Source organism: Magnolia sinica, chromosome 7 (genome assembly GCF_029962835.1).
Source record: "Magnolia sinica isolate HGM2019 chromosome 7, MsV1, whole genome shotgun sequence".
Classification (NCBI taxonomy): domain Eukaryota; kingdom Viridiplantae; phylum Streptophyta; class Magnoliopsida; order Magnoliales; family Magnoliaceae; genus Magnolia; species Magnolia sinica.
This window is the reverse complement of record NC_080579.1, coordinates 25045844-25064768: the sequence shown is the minus strand read 5'-3', so window position 1 is coordinate 25064768 and position 18925 is coordinate 25045844. Positions and strand designations below refer to the sequence as shown.

At 39.4% G+C, this 18925-nt stretch overlaps 3 protein-coding genes across 3 annotated transcripts; 2 read left to right on the top strand and 1 right to left on the bottom strand.

Annotated features, from left to right (window-relative positions):
• The first annotated feature begins 3546 nt into the window (after window positions 1-3546).
• Window positions 3547-5469, top strand: LOC131252027 (nucleotide pyrophosphatase/phosphodiesterase-like). Its single transcript, XM_058252977.1, has 2 exons — window positions 3547-4139; window positions 5320-5469. The coding sequence occupies exons 1-2, from the start codon at window positions 3988-3990 to the stop codon at window positions 5441-5443; spliced, it is 276 nt and encodes a 91-aa protein (XP_058108960.1). The 5' UTR covers window positions 3547-3987; the 3' UTR covers window positions 5444-5469.
• A 477-nt stretch (window positions 5470-5946) lies between these two features.
• LOC131250599 (uncharacterized) lies at window positions 5947-7121 on the top strand. The gene is made up of 5 exons (XM_058250886.1): window positions 5947-6173; window positions 6277-6394; window positions 6461-6598; window positions 6742-6864; window positions 6957-7121. The coding sequence occupies exons 3-5, from the start codon at window positions 6482-6484 to the stop codon at window positions 7119-7121; spliced, it is 405 nt and encodes a 134-aa protein (XP_058106869.1). The 5' UTR covers window positions 5947-6173; window positions 6277-6394; window positions 6461-6481.
• A 6922-nt stretch (window positions 7122-14043) lies between these two features.
• Window positions 14044-14631, bottom strand: LOC131250598 (uncharacterized). The gene has a single exon (XM_058250885.1). The coding sequence runs from the start codon at window positions 14629-14631 to the stop codon at window positions 14044-14046; it is 588 nt and encodes a 195-aa protein (XP_058106868.1).
• Window positions 14632-18925: the final 4294 nt, after the last annotated feature.

Here is an 18925-nt window from a genome sequence, read left to right as displayed (position 1 = left end):
ATAGTCTTCCCCATCTACGGTAGCAGCAGATCTCGCCCCAATGCATGGCCGCCCAACCTCCATCAACAATAGCTACCATCACAAGAGGTTGCTCGTCCCTCATTGTCAACGACAGCTACCATCAAATCGAAGGTACTCTCTCTCTTGATCTCGCTTCCTTCATCTCTGTCTATCTCACTTCCCCTTTCAATTATCAAAATTTGGGCAGCATCCATGGCAGTGGCAACCTTATCCGCTAGCTGCTGTCCATGGCCGCCGACACCTGCATGTTAGTTGTTTGAAGAAATGCTTCAAACAATAACATGTATTACATTTAATCTCTCTGTTTCTTAGTGAGCCCCACCATTTAAGAAAAAGGTACATGATACAATAAATGTCAGGGGTTAAGATCTTCCATCCTTGTTGAGCCCCACCAAATCAACAACACCCAAATCATAGGCTTCACTTTAAGTACATGGTTCAGAAAATGGTGGATCTTCAGCCCAGGAATATGCAAAGTCTCCTCTGGTTTTCAGCTCGTAGGTTTTGCGCATTTAAACTATTAATTTGATAGAACCCACCTGATGAACCATGCTCCAAAATTCTCCAAGATTCGAACATCCTTTGCCATTTTCAGTTGAATGTGGACCATTGCTCTGCTTCTTTCCCAAATCATCTGTTTGCAGATGCAAGCAGTGAAAGGGTTAGGATGGTCATATCTAGGAGAGTGTTGAGGCATTGCCCATCTATGGTGAGATTCATCTTATCAACAGTCAGGATCAGTAAGCCATGGCTCAATCTGTGCAAACTGAAAGTAGTCATTAGTAAATGCAATAAAGGAAAGATATGGGACAAGAACTTCCACATCTGTTATAGGAAGCCGAACCTACGTGTCAATATCCACTCCATCCATTAGTTATTTTTAGTTATTTTTAGGATGTGATCCCAAAATGAAGCACATTTGAAAATTCAAGTGGGCTACACAACAGGAAACAGTGGGGATAGGAACTCCCACCATTGAAACCTTCTTTGGGCTCACTGTGATATTTATATGCCTACCTCCATATTTATATGACATTAAAATTTTCCTTCAATGTTGAGATCCAATCATAAATAGAATAGTGTTTTTCATAATAATGAAATGGTCTTCACTACATGTCAGCTTGAGTGTGTTTTGGGAATTCATGAATAAGACATTTTTTTTTTCCTTTTTCTTTTTTGTTTTGTAATGTTGAGGAATGGTAACTTTTCCATATCCATGCATTAATGTGCCATAGTGGAGGATTACTATGAATACCTAGGTGGAGCTCTTTTATGGAATGTCATGTTCGGCCAATGATGAGATTGTGTACTTCAAAGACCTTATGAGCATTCTAAATGTGGTATATATGAAAGGTACTTCAAATAGTGCTTCTTTTCTAGGACATTCTGCATACTGTCACCTTCTTTATTATGATATGAATAGCAAGAAACATCATTATTAATTCTTTTTCCATTTCCTTATGATTAGACTGCATGTTAGCTATTTAAATCAAACATTGCTCAGATTTTTTGAAGAAATGAATGGCTATTTAAATCAAATTTATTTTTCTTTAAGAACCATTGTTGCTCCTTATGTTCAAATTTTATTTTCTGATGACACTTCTTTGCAGGTTTGTCAACATAAATTTTGCCTGAAATGTGTATATATGTTGTTGTAATTTTGAGACGCATGATGGAAGTGTCTTGCATTGATGGGATGTAGTACACGATGAAAGTACCAAATGTTTTAAATCTACTAACATTGATGCCTTAATTGGTTGTAGATGTGCATTTTGTATGATGGCTAAGCAGGTAGAAGATAGAACCTGAGAATCTTTTACGTTACTCAAATATATTCAATGTAGGCACAAATGTAAGTAAATCTACTAATATTGATGCCTCAATTGGTTATCAGGTCCTTTCAGCCTTAAACTTTCCCTGTGTCTAATTGATCACTTGTAATATTACCACAAATCACAGGGAGTGTACTTGAGGACATGATTTTCTCATGATGGGCTCCGAATCTTTATATTTTTGTGGGAAATATTACAATAGGGTAGTTCTTTGTTTGCTTAATGCTTGCTTTTCGAGGTGTAGGTGATCATGGGGGTACCTTTAACTCATCATCTTTAGGTCTAGATGCTTCCCCTCACCAGCATCATTCCAACACTCCCTCTGATGCCAATATGGGTTTTGCTGAATGCGCTCTTTCCGCTGCCAGGGCTGCTGTCTTGTCAACAATCGTCGTTAATCTGCTAGACATTTTAAAGGTTGATGTTTCTATTTTTTTCTCTTTTTTCTTTTTTTCTTTTTTATAATTGTGGTATTAGTGGAAAGACACATTTGTCATTATATATATATATATATATATATATATATATATTTAAATTGAATGTATGACAATAGGCATTCAGAGAAATGGAGGAATCACGCTAATCATGTCTTTAAAAAACATTCAAAATCTTAGTCTAAGATTGGTATCACATCAGTGAAAGCAAACACCCAATGTACATATCTATACCTACTTCAGAGACATCTGTAATTAAATAGAGAACGAAAAAAAAAATAAAAATGAGACTCCTCTTCGATCCATTGCTTGCTGCATCCCGAGTGATTCACTTTTGCTTGTGTTTGAATTTAGAAATTCGTTGGCCAGAAGTAACTGCTGAACTTGTTTTCATCACTGTTGATGTAAATAACTTCAGAGTCCAATATTGTATCCTAACAATATTATTCTCATGTTTTGCTGTTTTTTCTTTTTTTTTTTTTTTGCAGGGGGGGGGGGAGTGGTATTTGTTCCCTTTCTTTAGGAACTTACATTACCAGGTGAGATACTGTTCCAAGTGTACATTTCATTAAGAAATTATGTAATGTCTTTTGCCTTTTTGAAATCTAGCACATCACAGTTTTAAAATCATTAATCTTTCTGGAATTTCTTCAAAATGCCATGTGCATCTTTCATATCTGAAGAATTTGAATTGATATTGTACTCTATGATCATCCTACTTTTCCTCAAATTATGGAACTTTTATATTGTATTGATTGCCCTCTTGATTATATTGGTGCAGTCGTTTCGGTAAATTTGTCAAGATCCAATTTGATAAGCATGGAATGATATCGGGTGCAGCCATCAAATAAGGTTAGAGTGCATTTTCTTTTCTTTTCCTTCTGTTCTTTTAATTTTAATTTTAATTTTTTAAAACTTTGGCTCCCCATTCTACTGTCGTTCATATTTTTTCTGGTGATGTTTAACCTCATGGATCGTTGGCCTCCATTTCATGCTCTCTTGCCCCAAATATTTAATACATTAACTGATTTCTCTTTTTCAAAGTCTATTGAAGCTCTGTTTTTCTCACAACAATTTAGATATTAAGGTACTTAATTTAATGTTTATGAATTGGCAGTAGAAATATGAATCCAAGAATTATACATTTGACACAATATCTATCGAAGTCCTCTATACTTGACCCAAACCTCCCCGAGTACATGTGATCATTCCCAAACCCGGCCCGAATTTCCTCAACCAGTACCCAACCCGATTTCAAACCAGGTTGGTGTTTTCCACCCCAAACCAACCTGAGGACCATGACAATCTGACCTAAACTCGAGTTGGGTCAATTGGGTTCAGGTTGACCTGAATCCAAGTTGCGGCTCTACCAACATTTGAGCTGTTTAGATGCCAAGTTCCATTCTGTAGATGACCTAACAAAAATCAGGCGGGTCAAGTCATCGGATGAGCCACATATGTTAAAAAACACGCTACTGTTTAGAAAAGCTTCTGCCAGTCCACATTCAGTGTACATGTGTGGACCACTTGATGAGTTGACCAGCCTGATTTTTCGGTCAGGTTACCTATGAGCTGGATCCACTAGACACATGCTCAGATGTTGACCACATTCCAGTTAACACTTGTGTGGCATATAGGGGTGTGTGCAGGCTTAGTAAAGTTTAGTATACAGTTTATGGGAGCTACTAGGTATATATTGAATGACGAACTGTGATTTTGATTGCAGTGGTAACCATCAGCGAGATTGGCCTGGAACAGGATCCTTCTATGGGAATATGGATTCGGGAGGAGAATGTGGTGTGTTAGCTGAAACCATTTTCTACGTTCCAGCTGAGAATAGGGCCAAGTTCTGGTATGGAAACATGAGAATCACATCACATGAAATTGTTTACGTTTTATGATTTGAAGAATAATCTAATCTTCTGTAATTGTCACATGTATCCTTCAAGCTTTCGTCTTTTATCAGGAAACTTTAGAATCTAAACGCACTGCTATGTCAGCACTTACATGATTGAACCCATGCTTGGAGATGCGCATCTGGCACACTTGTTTGATTATGCCCATGATTCCATGTCCTTTTTTTTTGGTTTTTCCCGCCATTTATTTTGTGGGGAGGAGCACAATCTCCCAATGGCTAATTCTTTATTATTCATAACCTTATCCCAGATATTGGGGGTTCTTTACAAATCTTGTTTCACTCAGGCCCTACCCACCTTTGCATAGTTTACGCCACAACGGTGTTTAGAAATCATGGCATGTTGCTTTGAGGGAATGCTCTATCATATGATTAAGATTCGAAATATGAATTATCATGATTCGTAGCAGGGAGCTTGAATAAAATCCAAAGGTGTAATATAGTGGCTGGGTCCTCTGTAATGTTTTTAGAATGAACTCATTCACAAATGTTGCAGGCGGGCCCACCATGGTGTAAGTTTGCCATCGAACCTGTTTAGAAGGGTTGCCCAACAATGTAAATGGGATGCCTAAAAAATCAGATCAATCCAAACATCATGCGGGCCACCATGTGAATTTGAAGGTTTTGGGGTGGTTCATTAATTGCTTTATTTGGTGTGGACTACCTGATGATTGTATGGGTTTATTTTTTTGGAGATATAATCATGGTGGGGCTCACCTTATGAGCAGCTTGAATTGCATAAAGAGATCACTGTGGGCCACACCATAGAAAAAATGAACCACCACGCAAAAAACCTCAGATTCTCATGCTGGTCCACATGAGGAGTCCCAATTTCATGTTGGGGTGACCCTTCAGATTGGATTGGATGCCATGAAAACATTACAGTTGGTCCCGCATGCAAGAGTTGTAGAATAAATTTATTTTTAACATTGTAGAGGATCCGACCTTGTAAATATAATAAGAAAAAATGGAATCTGTTTTAAAAACAGAGGCAATTAAAAAAAGGATACTTTACTTTAAAAGGAAATGAAAATCTAAAATTTCCCATCCGGGATTGAGAATATTTCATCTGGCGCACAAAGAAATCACCAAAAAGACATTTCACATGCATTTCCAGGTATCAAACCGATTATGGAATGTTCCGCTTCTGTATAGCTGACACCGAGCATGATTGGAGAGAAGGGTCAGAGCAATATAAATTCATTGAGCACTGCCTGGCAACAGTTGATCGACAAAAGTAGCCATGGCTAATATTCCTTGCACATCGGGTTCTGGGTTATTCTTCTAATACTTTCTATGCTGAGGGTCTTTTGAGGAGCTAATGGGAAAGGAGAGCCTTCGAGGACTTTGGCAGAAGTACAGGGTCGATATTGCATTCTATGGCCATGTCCACAACTATGAAAGAACGTGTCCAATCTACCAGGTACCACTTGAACTTTGATATTTTGTAATGTTATTCTGCAAGATTGCCTAAAAATCTTAGAACTTCCTCTCACAGTGATGGGATTAGTTCACTCTAACATGAAAAGCCCCATTTTGTTAAAAATTTGTTATTCGTAAAAATAGTATAATGGGACAGTCACACTCTACAATCCAAAAGCATTGTAATTTGCAAGTCATAATTCTTTGGTAGAGTGAAGCTTTCCCACTAATACATATGGAACATCTTTCCCAGATTCCCCCCTTGGACTGGAATCCAAGTTTCATGTAGTAGTTGATGATTCTTGATGCAATATCCTACACCTCCCATTTGCAGGTGAAGCTTTCTGTATCTATCAGTAGCCAGTACCTGACTGCATTGCTCATGGCCGCTCCTTTGGCTCTGGGAGATGTGGAAATTGAGATAGTAGATAAATTAATTTCTGTTCCTTATGTTGAGATGACATTGAAACTGATGGAACGCTTTGGTGTCACTGTGGAGCACAGTGGTAGCTGGGACCGATTCCTGGTCAAGGGTAGTTAAAAATACAAGTAAGTTTGATCTCAAACTTCAGACAGCCTTGCAAGTCTGGTGATGGACTAGGAAAGCTAACCATGGACAAACATACTCACAAGTAATGGCATGGTCAAACAGGTCCCCTGGAAATGTGTATGTTGAAGGCGATGCATCAAGTGCAAGTTATTTCCTAGCAGGCGCAGCAGTCACCGGTGGCACTGTCACAGTTGAAGGTTGCGGCACAAGCAGTTTACAGGTATTACAACTCTCTTCCATGTCTGCATTTGCTGCTTTTTATACTCATGTACATGTCATCTCACAGATCTTACAATCAGTATTGGACATGACTCCATTTACATTCAGCATCAAACTGGCTGCAGTTGCTTCTCGTAAGGAACACATAAATCTGGAGCAATGGCTGAACGAAAATCTGAGCACATACAAGGATACTTATTTCAAGGTGATTCACATGCTTTATTTCATTTCCATTGTATGAATGAACTTGTCCTCAATATATGCTGCATTTTTTTTCTCTTAAAGCTTCTTGAACATGAAAATGTTTAGAGTCCACTCATGGACATGTCTTTCTTTCTTTTTTTCTAGGATTGTCTCAGGTTCTTAAAAGAAATACCTTCTGCAGCAACAAATGATGCATCTGCCAATCCTTTCCAACATTCCAGCTCTATCATAAATCTTTATCTAGAGACAAGTTCCACTCTTTTGAAGGTTTTTGCTTCCAAAATTTTTTTTTCTATTACCTATACCCAGCGTCATAGAGAACTATTATGCATATTGTAGTTTACATGAATATTTCACAGGTCCTTCAAGCCCATTCTGGCCAGCTCATCTCTCACCAACTTTCTGAGGAATCGAGAAGGTTGCAGGCATCATCTGTGCATGCTAATCTAAGACTACAAAAAGGTGGAGCTACAGATTCATCAACACATGATGCATCATATCTGATTATTCACTGGCCTCTTTAGATCAACAGAAAATAATCTTTTTTAGCATCTTTGTCCAAACACAGTTCAAAATGTATGATTATTCAATGGCCCTTCACTCACTGCTGAAGCGTATGTTTGTTAAGTTGCACTCTTGTCATGCAACACATTGCGAACCTTGCTGGGACAAAACTCTAGTTCTACCTGTGCCTGCATTTAACATCATCAATGGACGATCACATGGTTTCACTATCAACCTGAATTTTGCGAACCTTGCTGGGAACAGAACTCGGTATGCATCTTCTCTCTCTCTCTCTCTCTCTCTCTCTCTCTCTCTCTCAAAACCCAAAATGGTTTCACTATCAACCTGAATTTTGGTTGGGTTGGGTTGCGTTGCATATAGAGGAAGTGCAAAGATAGGGTTGTGTTCCACACAACAATGGTAGCAGATTTTCTATACATTACATACCATTGAAAATCCTTTTGCAGATTTTCTAACGAACAATGGAACAATGGAAGTTGTTGTTCAAAACTGACAATTGTTTAAATATATCTTAATGCTGTTGTCGTACAGAACAATGGTAGCAGAATTTTGAAGTGTGTGGAACAGTTGTTGGGGTATGAAGGGTTTAGTTGAACAGTTGCTGTTGTATAGAACAGTTGGTGAAGGGTTTTGCAGATTTTCAGAGAGATATTTGAATTTAGCTTTGTTCTTTTGCTCTTTTTTCTTGAATTTGAGGTTGGGAGTTTAGAATTTCAGGTCCTTGGGGAGAGAGATAGATTTTGATGTGATCTTTAGTCTTTCTTCATGAACTGGAAGTGGGTATTTGGAATTATAGTTTTCTTTTTTTCTTTTTTTCCTACAGAGATTTGAATTTTAGATGTGTTGCTCTTTCCATGTGAATTTGAAAATGGGTGTTTAGGATTACATGCTTTTATGGAAACAGAGTCTAATTTCAATATGCTGAATCTTCAAAACATACACAAACACATTTTTAGCCTCTTATGTATAATGTCTAAAAATTTCTTCCATTTTGTATGATGAAATTTTTCAGCCATGTGCAGTAAGCTTTTAGATCAAAACGAAGCTGAGAATAGGGTGTTAGTTGATGGCATATTGATAACCAATAAAGGCACATCCACGGAGTTTTTGCTTGCGATTGTTGAGAAGCTATTTGGCTGCGAGAAGGCATTGGATCTTGCTGTTAATAAGAACTTTAAATAGACATATAACTATTATGTTGGCATTGTACTTTTGTAAATGGAAATGAATGATTGTATTTGATTGAATGAATAATTGTGTTTGATTGAATGAATGAATGATTTAGCCATGAAGTATTTATTTATATTAGCTTACATGAGTCATCAGGGCATGTACTGTAATGGTAAGAGATACCATTATTATTTAATTTGTTTAAAAAAAAAAATAGGCACTAGCTATGGCTATAACCGTAGCTGTTTATCTGAAAACCATAGCTCTTGCTAATTTCAGCCTATTGCTACGGTTATCTCTCTACTTTTAGCTACAGATATAATCCGTAGCTATATATAATTTATACCTACGGAAACTATTGCTACGGATTTAACCCATACCTATGTTTTTAACAGCTACGGCTATTAACCATAGACATTTGCCTGGAAACCGTAGCTGTTGCTAATTTCAGCCTATTGCTACGGTTCTTGCTCTACTTTTAGCTACACGTAGAATCCGTAGCCGTAAATACCTTAGCGCTACGGAAGCTACGGCTACGGATATAATCCATACCCATTGTACATATGGCGACGGCTTAAAGCCGTAGCCATAGCTTTTAGACCTATGGCTACGGCACCAATGGCTACGGTCGTGCTACGGATTTTAACCGTAGCCATAGACTTTTAGCTACAGATTTTATCTGTATCCTTTGCCCAGTTTTCTGGTAGTGGTTTCACTGTGCTGCTCAACTAGTCAAGTGGTCTGCTCGACCTGTCGAAGGGAGCTGCTCGACTCGAAGTCCAGTGAGCAGGATTTTTTGGGCTCGATTAGTTGAGGGTCCGCTCGACCAGTCGAGGAACTAGCTTAACTAGTCGAGGGTTAACTAAATTGTGCGCGGATTTGATGCAGACTGCATAATTTTGAGGTGGTTTCACAGAGGTGCGGAACAGAAGTTTCCTAAACTATAAATAGGGGTCTTAGGGTTATTATAGGGTATGGAAAAGGGTTTTCTAAAGTAAGGCTAAGGGTTTTCTATACGTCCAAGGTGAGTATATTACTTGTAATCTTGTTTTCTTCATAGTGGAAGTTTGCACCAGTAGTTTTTTTACCTTTGTTGGGGTTTTTCCACGTATATCTTCTTGTGGTTTGTTAGTATGCTTGAATTCTACTTCTAAATTTTATTTCTTCCTGTTTACTATTTGTGGGTGAGACCGGAGATTGGATCTCAGTTCACTTGCATTGTTGGCGTGCTGCACAACAAAATATTCTTAGTAAACAACATATTTACTTAGCTGTACAATGGGTGTAATTCCAAGTATAAGCAAAGATATGTTGTAAAGTATCTTACAAGCACATCCAAAAATGTTCCACCCTTGGCTTTCTTTTCAATGCATGGTTAAGAAAGGTTGGACTTATAAGACCCGCATCATGACCCGTACTATTCCGTAGATTCCCGTGATCATCCCTGTCGAATTCCAACAACCCTCGACCTGGAATCGGCGTTTGCATGCGACCCTGAGTTGCACACTGTCAACCCAAGTCGACTCAACTCGAGACTTGTACCCTAGTGACCCGTCGTTGCTATGGTTCTGATGCCGCATCTCACACACCGAGGCGATACCCAGGCCAGGAGATGTGGACCCCCGTTCAGCTCAAGGAAAACGACGTGTGTTGTAAAACCCAAGAGAATCTTTACTCAAATGTTACATCAATCCCATCAAGGGTCAAGTACAAGTCAAGTACTCACATCACTCAACCCATCACTCAACACATCACTCAACCCATCACAACCCATACCTCTCTTACACAAGCAACCCCAAAAGTCAACAAATCTCTTACACAACCCACCTCTCTCTCTCTCTCTCTCTCTCTCTCTCTCTCTCTCTCATCCATCACTCCATCACCCATCCCTCTCTCTCCTTATAACCCACTCTCTCTCATTTCTCAAGTCCATCTCCCAAGCAACCCAAAAAAATTCCAACATCCCAATCTCCATGAGAGAGTTTTGTGTGTGGCCCACTTCCTAACCCTCTCATCTCTCATCTCAACCCTTCATTCTTCATCATCTTCTGTTGAGATCGAAGCCAAGGAGACTATCTTTCCAAGGAGCCAAGAAGAAGTGGACGGTGGTTGATCTTGGACCCAAATTTTTTTATCTTTATTTTTTTTATTTAAGGGCCCACATATGGTGGGACCCACCTTGATGTATGCTTGTATTGAAGAGGGGCCCATAGTGGTGGGGCCCCTCCGTCATCACTAATCTCTCTCTTTCTCTCTTTCTCTCTCTCTCTCTCTATGATCTATGGCCCACCTATGATGTGTGAATTTTATCCATGCCATCCAACAAGTGGGCCACCTTGATCCTGAATTGGGGCCTGCATGACTGGATGGTCACACTGGCCCGGATGAAAGGGAAAAATAAATATCAGCTTGATTCAAATCTGGTGGCCCACTATGTGGGACCACCGTGATGTAGGTGCGTCATCCTGCACTGTCCAGCTTGCTTGATAGTGGGCTGGATGCTGGAGGCAACAAAAAAGATATATATATATATATATATAATAATTATATAATAAATATATATTATATATATGGTGGGCCCCACGTGGGACCCACCTGGTGTGAGAGGCGGATTGGCTGGGTGCCTCAAACCAGCTTTGTAGCTGCTATTTGAGCTAGGGCCCCACCGTGGCACGTGTTACATCCACCACATCCACCTGTCAGCGGAACACACCGTGATGGTGTGTTCTGATCCCAACTGTCCATCCTTTTATGAACGGTGGGTCCCCACCATGAAGTGGGCTCATCCACACCGTGCATCTCTTGCAGCTGCTGTTGTTGACGTCAGTGGATGGGTGGGGCCCACCTCCTTTGGCATATGCGATTTCCAAGCTGTCCAAACGGTGGGACCCATCTACTGACTGACGTCAGCAGGTTCTGCGGGTCCCACATGATGTATTTATTCCATCCACACCATCCAAACCATCTGGACGGTGCTATGTGGGCCACACCGTAATGTATCTGTTAGCCACGCCGTCCATCTATGTTCTGGACAGGCAGGGCCTACTTGATGACGTGTTGTATATTCACATGTCCATCCATTTTTCCCTGCCAGTGGGTGGGACCCACCTTGACGTATTTATTCCATCCACACCGTCCAGATGGTGCTGGACGGTGCTGGACAATGTTTGGATGGTGTTGATTTACATAGACAATGTTTAGGTGGTGCGGAATTACATGGGAAATGTTTGGATGGTACTGATGTACCTGAACAATGTTTGGATAGTGCTGATCATCATTAGTGGGCCATGTGCCCCATGGAATGATAGTGTACAGTGATACACATGTTACACCTACAACTATTGAAATGATTTTGGTGTGGTTCAAGCCCACTTAAGGACCATTGGTGCGGCCCATCCATGAGATCCATCATGATGTACTTTAGCCCATGGGCGGGGCCCATCTGTTTGTATTGTTAGGCCCATGTCGCGTGGCCCATTTGATGTATTCGAGGCCCAGATATGTGGTCCATTTGTTGTATATGGGGCCCAAGCAGTACGGCCCACTTGTTGTATATGAGGCCCATGGTGATGCATTTACGGCCCATTTGATGAGGCCCATTGCGATAGGTTAGAGACTCATGGGACGAGGCCCATTGTGATGTATCTAAGGCCCATGGGCACGGCCGTTTAAGATGTATCTGAGGCCTATACGCGAGACCCAATATGATGTATTTAAGGCCCATGGGCGAGGCCCATTGTGATGTATTCGAGGTCCATGGGCGTGGCCCATTGTGATACATTTGAGGCCTTATATGAAGCCCAATGCTATGTGTGTGAGGCCATGAGGGAGGCCCAAGGTAATGTATGTGTAGCCGTTACGTTGTGTATGAATCTCTTATGTGGGCCACTCCTTAGGAGCAATGTTGGTTAGATGTCCACATTGATAGGCAATGATAGTTAGATGTCCTCATTGTGACCTTCCCTTAGGCCTTATTAGGCCCATTCGCATCATTCTCTTAGTGGGTTGACCCTAATTATTGGGCCCCATTCACATGCTCTATCTATTCTCATTGGGCTATCCCAAGATGTTGGGCTCCCATTAGTTGTTAGTGGGATTAGTTCTTTTATTTTTAGAGTCCATCTAGGACTCATTTGGGCCCCCTAGGGCATCTAGCGGGTCATGCAATAGTATGGTGAAGGAACCCTTTCTGGATCTATAGGATTATGGGTAGGCCGCTTAGGCCCAACCTAGATATAAGGGGGAGTACATCATCATTATATAATATGCTTAGTATAGATCCACGATCCATGCCCATACACATCATATGTATGCTTGATATGAAGAGTGATTGATCATAGCACATGCCTTTGGGCAGATTATTATGGTACTCCCTGATAGGGGGAGTTGCCCACATGAGCGCGCGATACGCGCATGATTATTACATGATTGGATAGTGTGATTCATGCATCTCACATTGTATGACATGACTACCGTACGCCCTAACGACATCAGGGCCGTAGCCTCCACAGGATTGGACACCGAAAATCTTGTTCTATATAGGGTTCTATAGATGTCCCTGAGTGAAATTCCATAAACCCTTATTATATCAGGAGGTTGCTCCAACGTCTAAACTGAGTGGATGCATAAGCACCGAGTGCCAATTACCAGAAGGCTGCATTTTTCACTATGTCGTGGTCGGTTGGAAGGCGGTGCGGCCTTATCCGCCCTAGAGGAGGGGCCAAAGCTAGGTTGAATTTGACCAGCTCGAGGAATGTGTCCGCTATTAATGAGTCAAGCCCGATATTGGCATACGGATAGTGAGGTCTCTTTCACTCACCTTATTACGTGCAATGGGGCGGCAATCTGGTTTGGAGTGTACTAGACCACGGTGATATTTCAAAGTTGAGTTGTATTGATTTGTGAACTCAAATGAGGATTCGTATGCTTAAATTGCATCTCGTATCGCATGGCCTTGGTATGAACGACATCATTCATGCCTTGCATCATGGCTTTGGTACAACCAATAGTGTTTATGTATTCATCAGCATATTCCGCATTATTCTGATATTGCATAATTGTATTACTACATTGCGCACACACTTTCACCACCCTCTAAGCTTTTCGTAAGCTTATGCAGGACCGTTGTGTGCAGGTGATGTTGGATCACAGCAGCGCTGAGGCAGGAGCGCATAGCAGATCATCTTGGAGCTTTTGTCTATCATTAATGTATTTCCCTTTATGTGCATTGTACTTATGAGTTTTGATCATAGTGAAAATGTGATGGAGTTTTTAGTTTTTTTTTGTGAGTTATGCATTTAGTTATGCTCATTATGAATCAAACTGATGTTGAAAATCCTTCTTGTAGGATCCTAGGATCGGAACTTGGTAAATGGGTGCCAGGAGCCGAGAATGGGGTACTACGGAGGCTGTCGATGCCGGATTCGGTGATCAGAAATTTTGTGAGACCGGTTTCCAAGTTTGGGGCGTGATAGGACCCATTGGATCAATGGTCTAGATTACTTTTAAGATTTTTTTTTCTTTTATATACTTTTAATCAAAAATGAAAGGGGCCACCATTGCAGAAACGTTCAGTCGCAACAGGCAATGTAGAATCATTTTTACAGCAACAAGATAGTGGAGATATCTTTCATTCATGTGATACTTTACAATATGAGAATACAAGATTCAAGATTTAGATTTCCTTAGCTAAAAAGAATTTGAATAGTTCTTAATTCAAAAGAAAATTGACCACCCACCCATCTTCCCCGATCACCACTCGAACCCTAATAAGTGACATGGCGACATCCTTCGGTCCATATGCTCTGAAATAGTCTCAAGCTTAGGTGACCACAACAGCTCCTTGGGCCCCACCAGCATCTTGTAATGCTTCTGCAGCTCCGGCGTACTACATAAAGGGCTATTGATCGTGTTACACCCTTGTTCACCTCCTCCTGAGATTATTCTTATCAAGAAATCTGTCGAAACCTTGATAATCATCCGGCCATTGTTTCCCTTGATGTACTGAAATGGCTGGTCCCGTGAGCCAATGGCGCCACGTTTGGTAGCTGCAGACAACGTCGAGAGCATCTTGGTTGACAAGACCTGGTTTGCAAATGGGTCAATTGGAAGAACGAAGTACGTCTCACCTTTTAGCAACTCGTCGTCGATGGACAGTGCTGGGATCGGGTGGCCGATGTAGAAGGAATCAGCATGGCAGATGATCTGATCAGGAAATTGGAACATGAGCTCGCCTGCTACTAGCTTTCCTGTGAGGATCTTCGTGGTGCCATCAAAGAATACCAGCTTCACCGTGGACTTCGAAACAGGGATGCAACATAGAGGGAGTGAATTGCCCATGAGAGAGAGAGAGAGAGAGAGAGAGAGAGAGAGAGATGTCTGCAATAGACGAACGGTGGAGGGACAGAAAATGGAAGTTTTCGTTCTTTAGTTGTGTTTTGGCCGTTGTGTTCATGGAACTCTTTAGTTTATATACGGAGTTGATGGATAGGTTCTTGTCCTTGTAAAGTCTTCAGTTGTTTTTTCTTTTTAGCGTTTTGTTTTGTACTGGGTCATGGACGATGGCTCTCTTATTAAACCACGAACTGCTTCGCGCGGGTGAGATTGCAGATGTACATCGCGAGAATGGTTCTATACATTGTCTACCTGTCAAATCTGGACCATGTAACAAGCATTGTTCGACATGAGAATATAATCTTCATAAAATAAAGGACGAGAAAATCATTAATTCGCCCACAAAGGTCTATCAAATATTGACCATTGGTGATCTTTTTTCTAACCATGCATTTCAACCGTAGATGTATTATATGACGTATGAACCTGAAAGATATGGTTGTGAGGCCCATTGATGATTTGCCTCGATTTATCGCATGTGTGGCAAGTTGGCACATCTTTGGTCTCTACTCCTGTGAATCCACCGCTTCATTCTTAGTTTATAGTGTGAATTAAAATCCATCACGTTTGCCAAACAAAAATTAGTTCGCTAAACACGTTTTCTTTCTTTGCTCTTGGCAAGGTTTAAAAGATGGGCCACACGCAAGACGACGTGTATGAAGTTATGTTTGCTACGGAAAGCGCGTGCAGCTGAGGGAAAGTCGTATAAATATGACTAATCTAACCATTCAACCAATAGGTTAGAAATTGGACGGGCCACATGATTTTAAATTAAATCCTTGTGGGGGCTGGCCCATCAACATAGCTTCTGAGGCCACCAAGGTCTTCCATGACTTGCATTACTGCATGGCCCTGCCACACCCCTATAATGAAAAAAATAATAATAAAAAAAAATTTTAATAAAATAAAAATGGACGGTGAAGATTGTTCACTGGAAAACGTGTTCCATCAGCTTTGATTGCATATACTTCCAAAGAAGCGGAGTTACAGCATACTCTACTAGAATGTGATGGTTGATACACGTACGTTATCAGATTGATCACCATCACAAAATCAGATTGCTTAAACATCTCTAATCTCTAATTCGTGGACACTTGTTTGTTGAAGAGTGGCTATTTTTCATTTCAACAAATGTCCACCAACGATCGTGTAAATTTCGACTTATGATTCAGCAAAATTAGGTTTGTCATTTGTACGGTTTGGATTTGAGTGATTTCTCCGCTGATTTTGTTGTCTGTGCAAAATAATACAAATCGCCTGGCTTGCTCAGATAATCCTGGGAGGAGTAAAAGAGATGAAAAGACAGGTCTGAACACCATAGGGACAACGCGTCCTATTTTGGAATTCAACGGTTCGCGGGAATTTTGAAGGAATTTTGGGTGTTTTCTCATTGGAGGTTCCTAGGCAGTTATAGTTAGTTGTAATTGTTGACAACTAATAATGTAGTTAACTTCAAATAAAATTAGATAATGTGGAAGAGGATCCCAGATGGGTGATTCGTACGTGGATGATATATAAAACATATAAAAATTTTAAGATTTCAACCTTAGAATCGTTGTTTGAAAATAAATGAAGAAGGGAAATTTTGCAGGAGTGTGAGAGGTACATTTTAGTAGTGCAGTAAAATGTAAATCAGTATAAATAAAAAATTAAAAGAAACCACTTAAATTGATCAAGCATACTAGAAAAATGAGTGGCGAAAGAAAGAACACTAATACTCTGTGTGGAAAAATACTTGGAGCTCTTAAATCTCTGTTCATACTCTGTGAAATCTATATTGCAAGTTGAAAGGTCTTCTCCACATGTAAGTTGGAAAAAAAGAACATAAGCACTCTTCCGCGAGAGAAGATAATTGAGCTCTTCAATCTAAATCCTACTCATGGAACTCCCTCAGGGGGCTTTGGTATTTATTGGCATTGAGTTAGGATTTTGCCAAGGGATAATTGGAATATGGCTAAGGCCAAGCTGGGATAGGGCTAGAAAAGAAGGTTGTGTTATTGTGTTAGTAATGATGAGGATTGAGGGATTTAAATAAGTGGAGTGCTAACATTGTGGTGATCTGGGTGGAAGCAAGGGAAAAATAACATATGGTTTACTATGATTGGCTCTTGTTAGCCCTTGGAACGTAACACAATCTCTCCAATAACTTGAACTTTAATCCTTAAATGCAAATGTTTAGGGGTCCAGTACTTAGATCCTATATCCATAGCACAAATATACACCTGTGAGGGATAAGAGCCAAAGGCACGACTGACAACAAGTTAACTCTTGATGATGTAGACCTTCCATTCTAACCCAAGTCAGTTGTTGTGAGAAAATTCTAAGTGCAGGGCTGCATTATAGTAATGACTCAGTGAAACCGAAGTCATACCCACAAGGACTTATGATTGTACGATTTCTAAAATACTTTGGAACTATAATTAGAATTAAAAATACCTTTAAATTCTAATTAAAAAGTAATGTCGTAATTGAAAAGGAAGTTAATAAAGATAAAATACTAGAGTACTAATGATCCACTTATAGCCATATCTTAATGTTAATTTACTTTATTCAATTGGATTACTCAACTAGAATCAAAATCTTATCCTATCCAGTTGGATAATGAAGTGGTTAAATCATAATTCATATATCAAAATAGATTTAAACTTCAGTTGAATTGGTTACCACATAATGAAAAGTATTGATCACAAGGAATTCAAAACATCTATCATGCCAAGAGTCTATGATAGATTAATGGATTTTACAGATCCATCCCTTACAAAATAGACAAGAATTACTCTTAGCTTTAGTAAGCATCCAATGTGTCCGGAGTCGATAATGAATCAAAATAAACTAGAAATAAATCTTCATTCAAACCAAATATCAATTACATGTTCATCAATTATCCCAATTATATGAATCAAAGTAATTTAAAACATTAAGAATAACTACAAGCTTAACCTCTTACCTCTACTTAAGAGATTAGCCAACCAAAGACATGATTGAACTAAAAATAAAAAAGAAAAACATAAAAACAGAATAAAATTAAATGATTGAAGGAGGACTCCGAAGAAGCTAGATAAGTACTACTTTCTCTATCCCTTTTATCCTAATTTGTATCTAAGAAAGCTCAAAACATTATAACGCCTCAGTTTTTGAAACTCGAGTATATGACTCGTTTTCTGAAAATCTGAGTGTTAACTTTTAAAGATAGCCAAATTTTAGGTATTTTTTCTTTTTTTTTTCAGAGTTACCAGTTTAGTGGAAGAGGAATGAATCAAGCATGAAGGGAAGTCCAATATACATATCAAGTGGTTGCCCGAAGTCTTATACAAACCAATATCTCATTAATTACAATTACAAAATTAAATATTTTAACACACAAAACAATGTAAATTACAATTGGTCTTGAACTGCAAGATCACGTAACAACTATTAGGCAGATTTTGTACTTTGCTCCTCATCAACCTGTACATGAATATCATTTAAAACTCCCGCACTATATGTACAGTTATATATTCAAAGGATGAGTAGCCAGTTCAGTGTGAAATTCCCTCAAGATTACACACAATCGCATTAGTTAAACATAATTTCAAGAAGGAAAACAAACAAAACAATCCGTGATGTGATCTTATTTAAATACATGGATCCGTAAATATACATTAATTGAGAATGCACATCCAATTAGCCAAATGAATGGACATTTCAAACAGTACTCAGTTCATTCATTCAAGAGAATGTGCATTTCAAACACTTACCTCATTTAACTTGCAAGGGAACAAGTCTTTCAAATAATCGACCTGCTCATATAAGATAATGGACATTTCAAACAGTCAGTCCATTTAATCAAGAGAATGGGCCTTTTAAAAAGTTCGCTCATTCAAGCAATAGAATGAGTCTTCCAAATAGTTGATTCATTTAATTTGCAAGGAACCGGACTTTCAAACAATTGATCCACTTAATAAGAGAATAAACCTTTCAAACAGTCAGTTCATTTAAGAAAGAGAATAGGTCTTTCAAACAGTCGACTTATTCAATTTGCAAAGGAACGAGTTTTTCAAACAGTCGACCCGTTCATGTAATAGAATGGACTTTTCAAACAGTCCGTCCATTTAAGCAAGAGAATGGATCTTTCAAACAATTGGCTTATTCAATTTGTAAAGGAACAAGTCTTTTAAACAAACGATCCGTTCAAGTAAGGGAATAGGCTTTTCAAACAGTTGGTCCATTTAAGCAATCCACAAGCATAAGAGGATATACA

Bases quoted from the DNA above. Each gene is read 5' to 3' on its own strand.
- LOC131252027 (XM_058252977.1), top strand. From the start codon at position 3,988: ATGACGAACTGTGATTTTGATTGCAGTGGTAACCATCAGCGAGATTGG. The intron at 4,140-5,319 runs GTATGGAAACAT...ATGCATTTCCAG, and splicing joins GAGAATAGGGCCAAGTTCTG to GTATCAAACCGATTATGGAA.
- LOC131250598 (XM_058250885.1), bottom strand. From the start codon at position 14,631: ATGGGCAATTCACTCCCTCTATGTTGCATCCCTGTTTCGAAGTCCACG.
- LOC131250599 (XM_058250886.1), top strand. From the start codon at position 6,482: ATGACTCCATTTACATTCAGCATCAAACTGGCTGCAGTTGCTTCTCGT. The intron at 6,599-6,741 runs GTGATTCACATG...CTTTTTTTCTAG, and splicing joins ACAAGGATACTTATTTCAAG to GATTGTCTCAGGTTCTTAAA. The intron at 6,865-6,956 runs GTTTTTGCTTCC...AATATTTCACAG, and splicing joins CAAGTTCCACTCTTTTGAAG to GTCCTTCAAGCCCATTCTGG.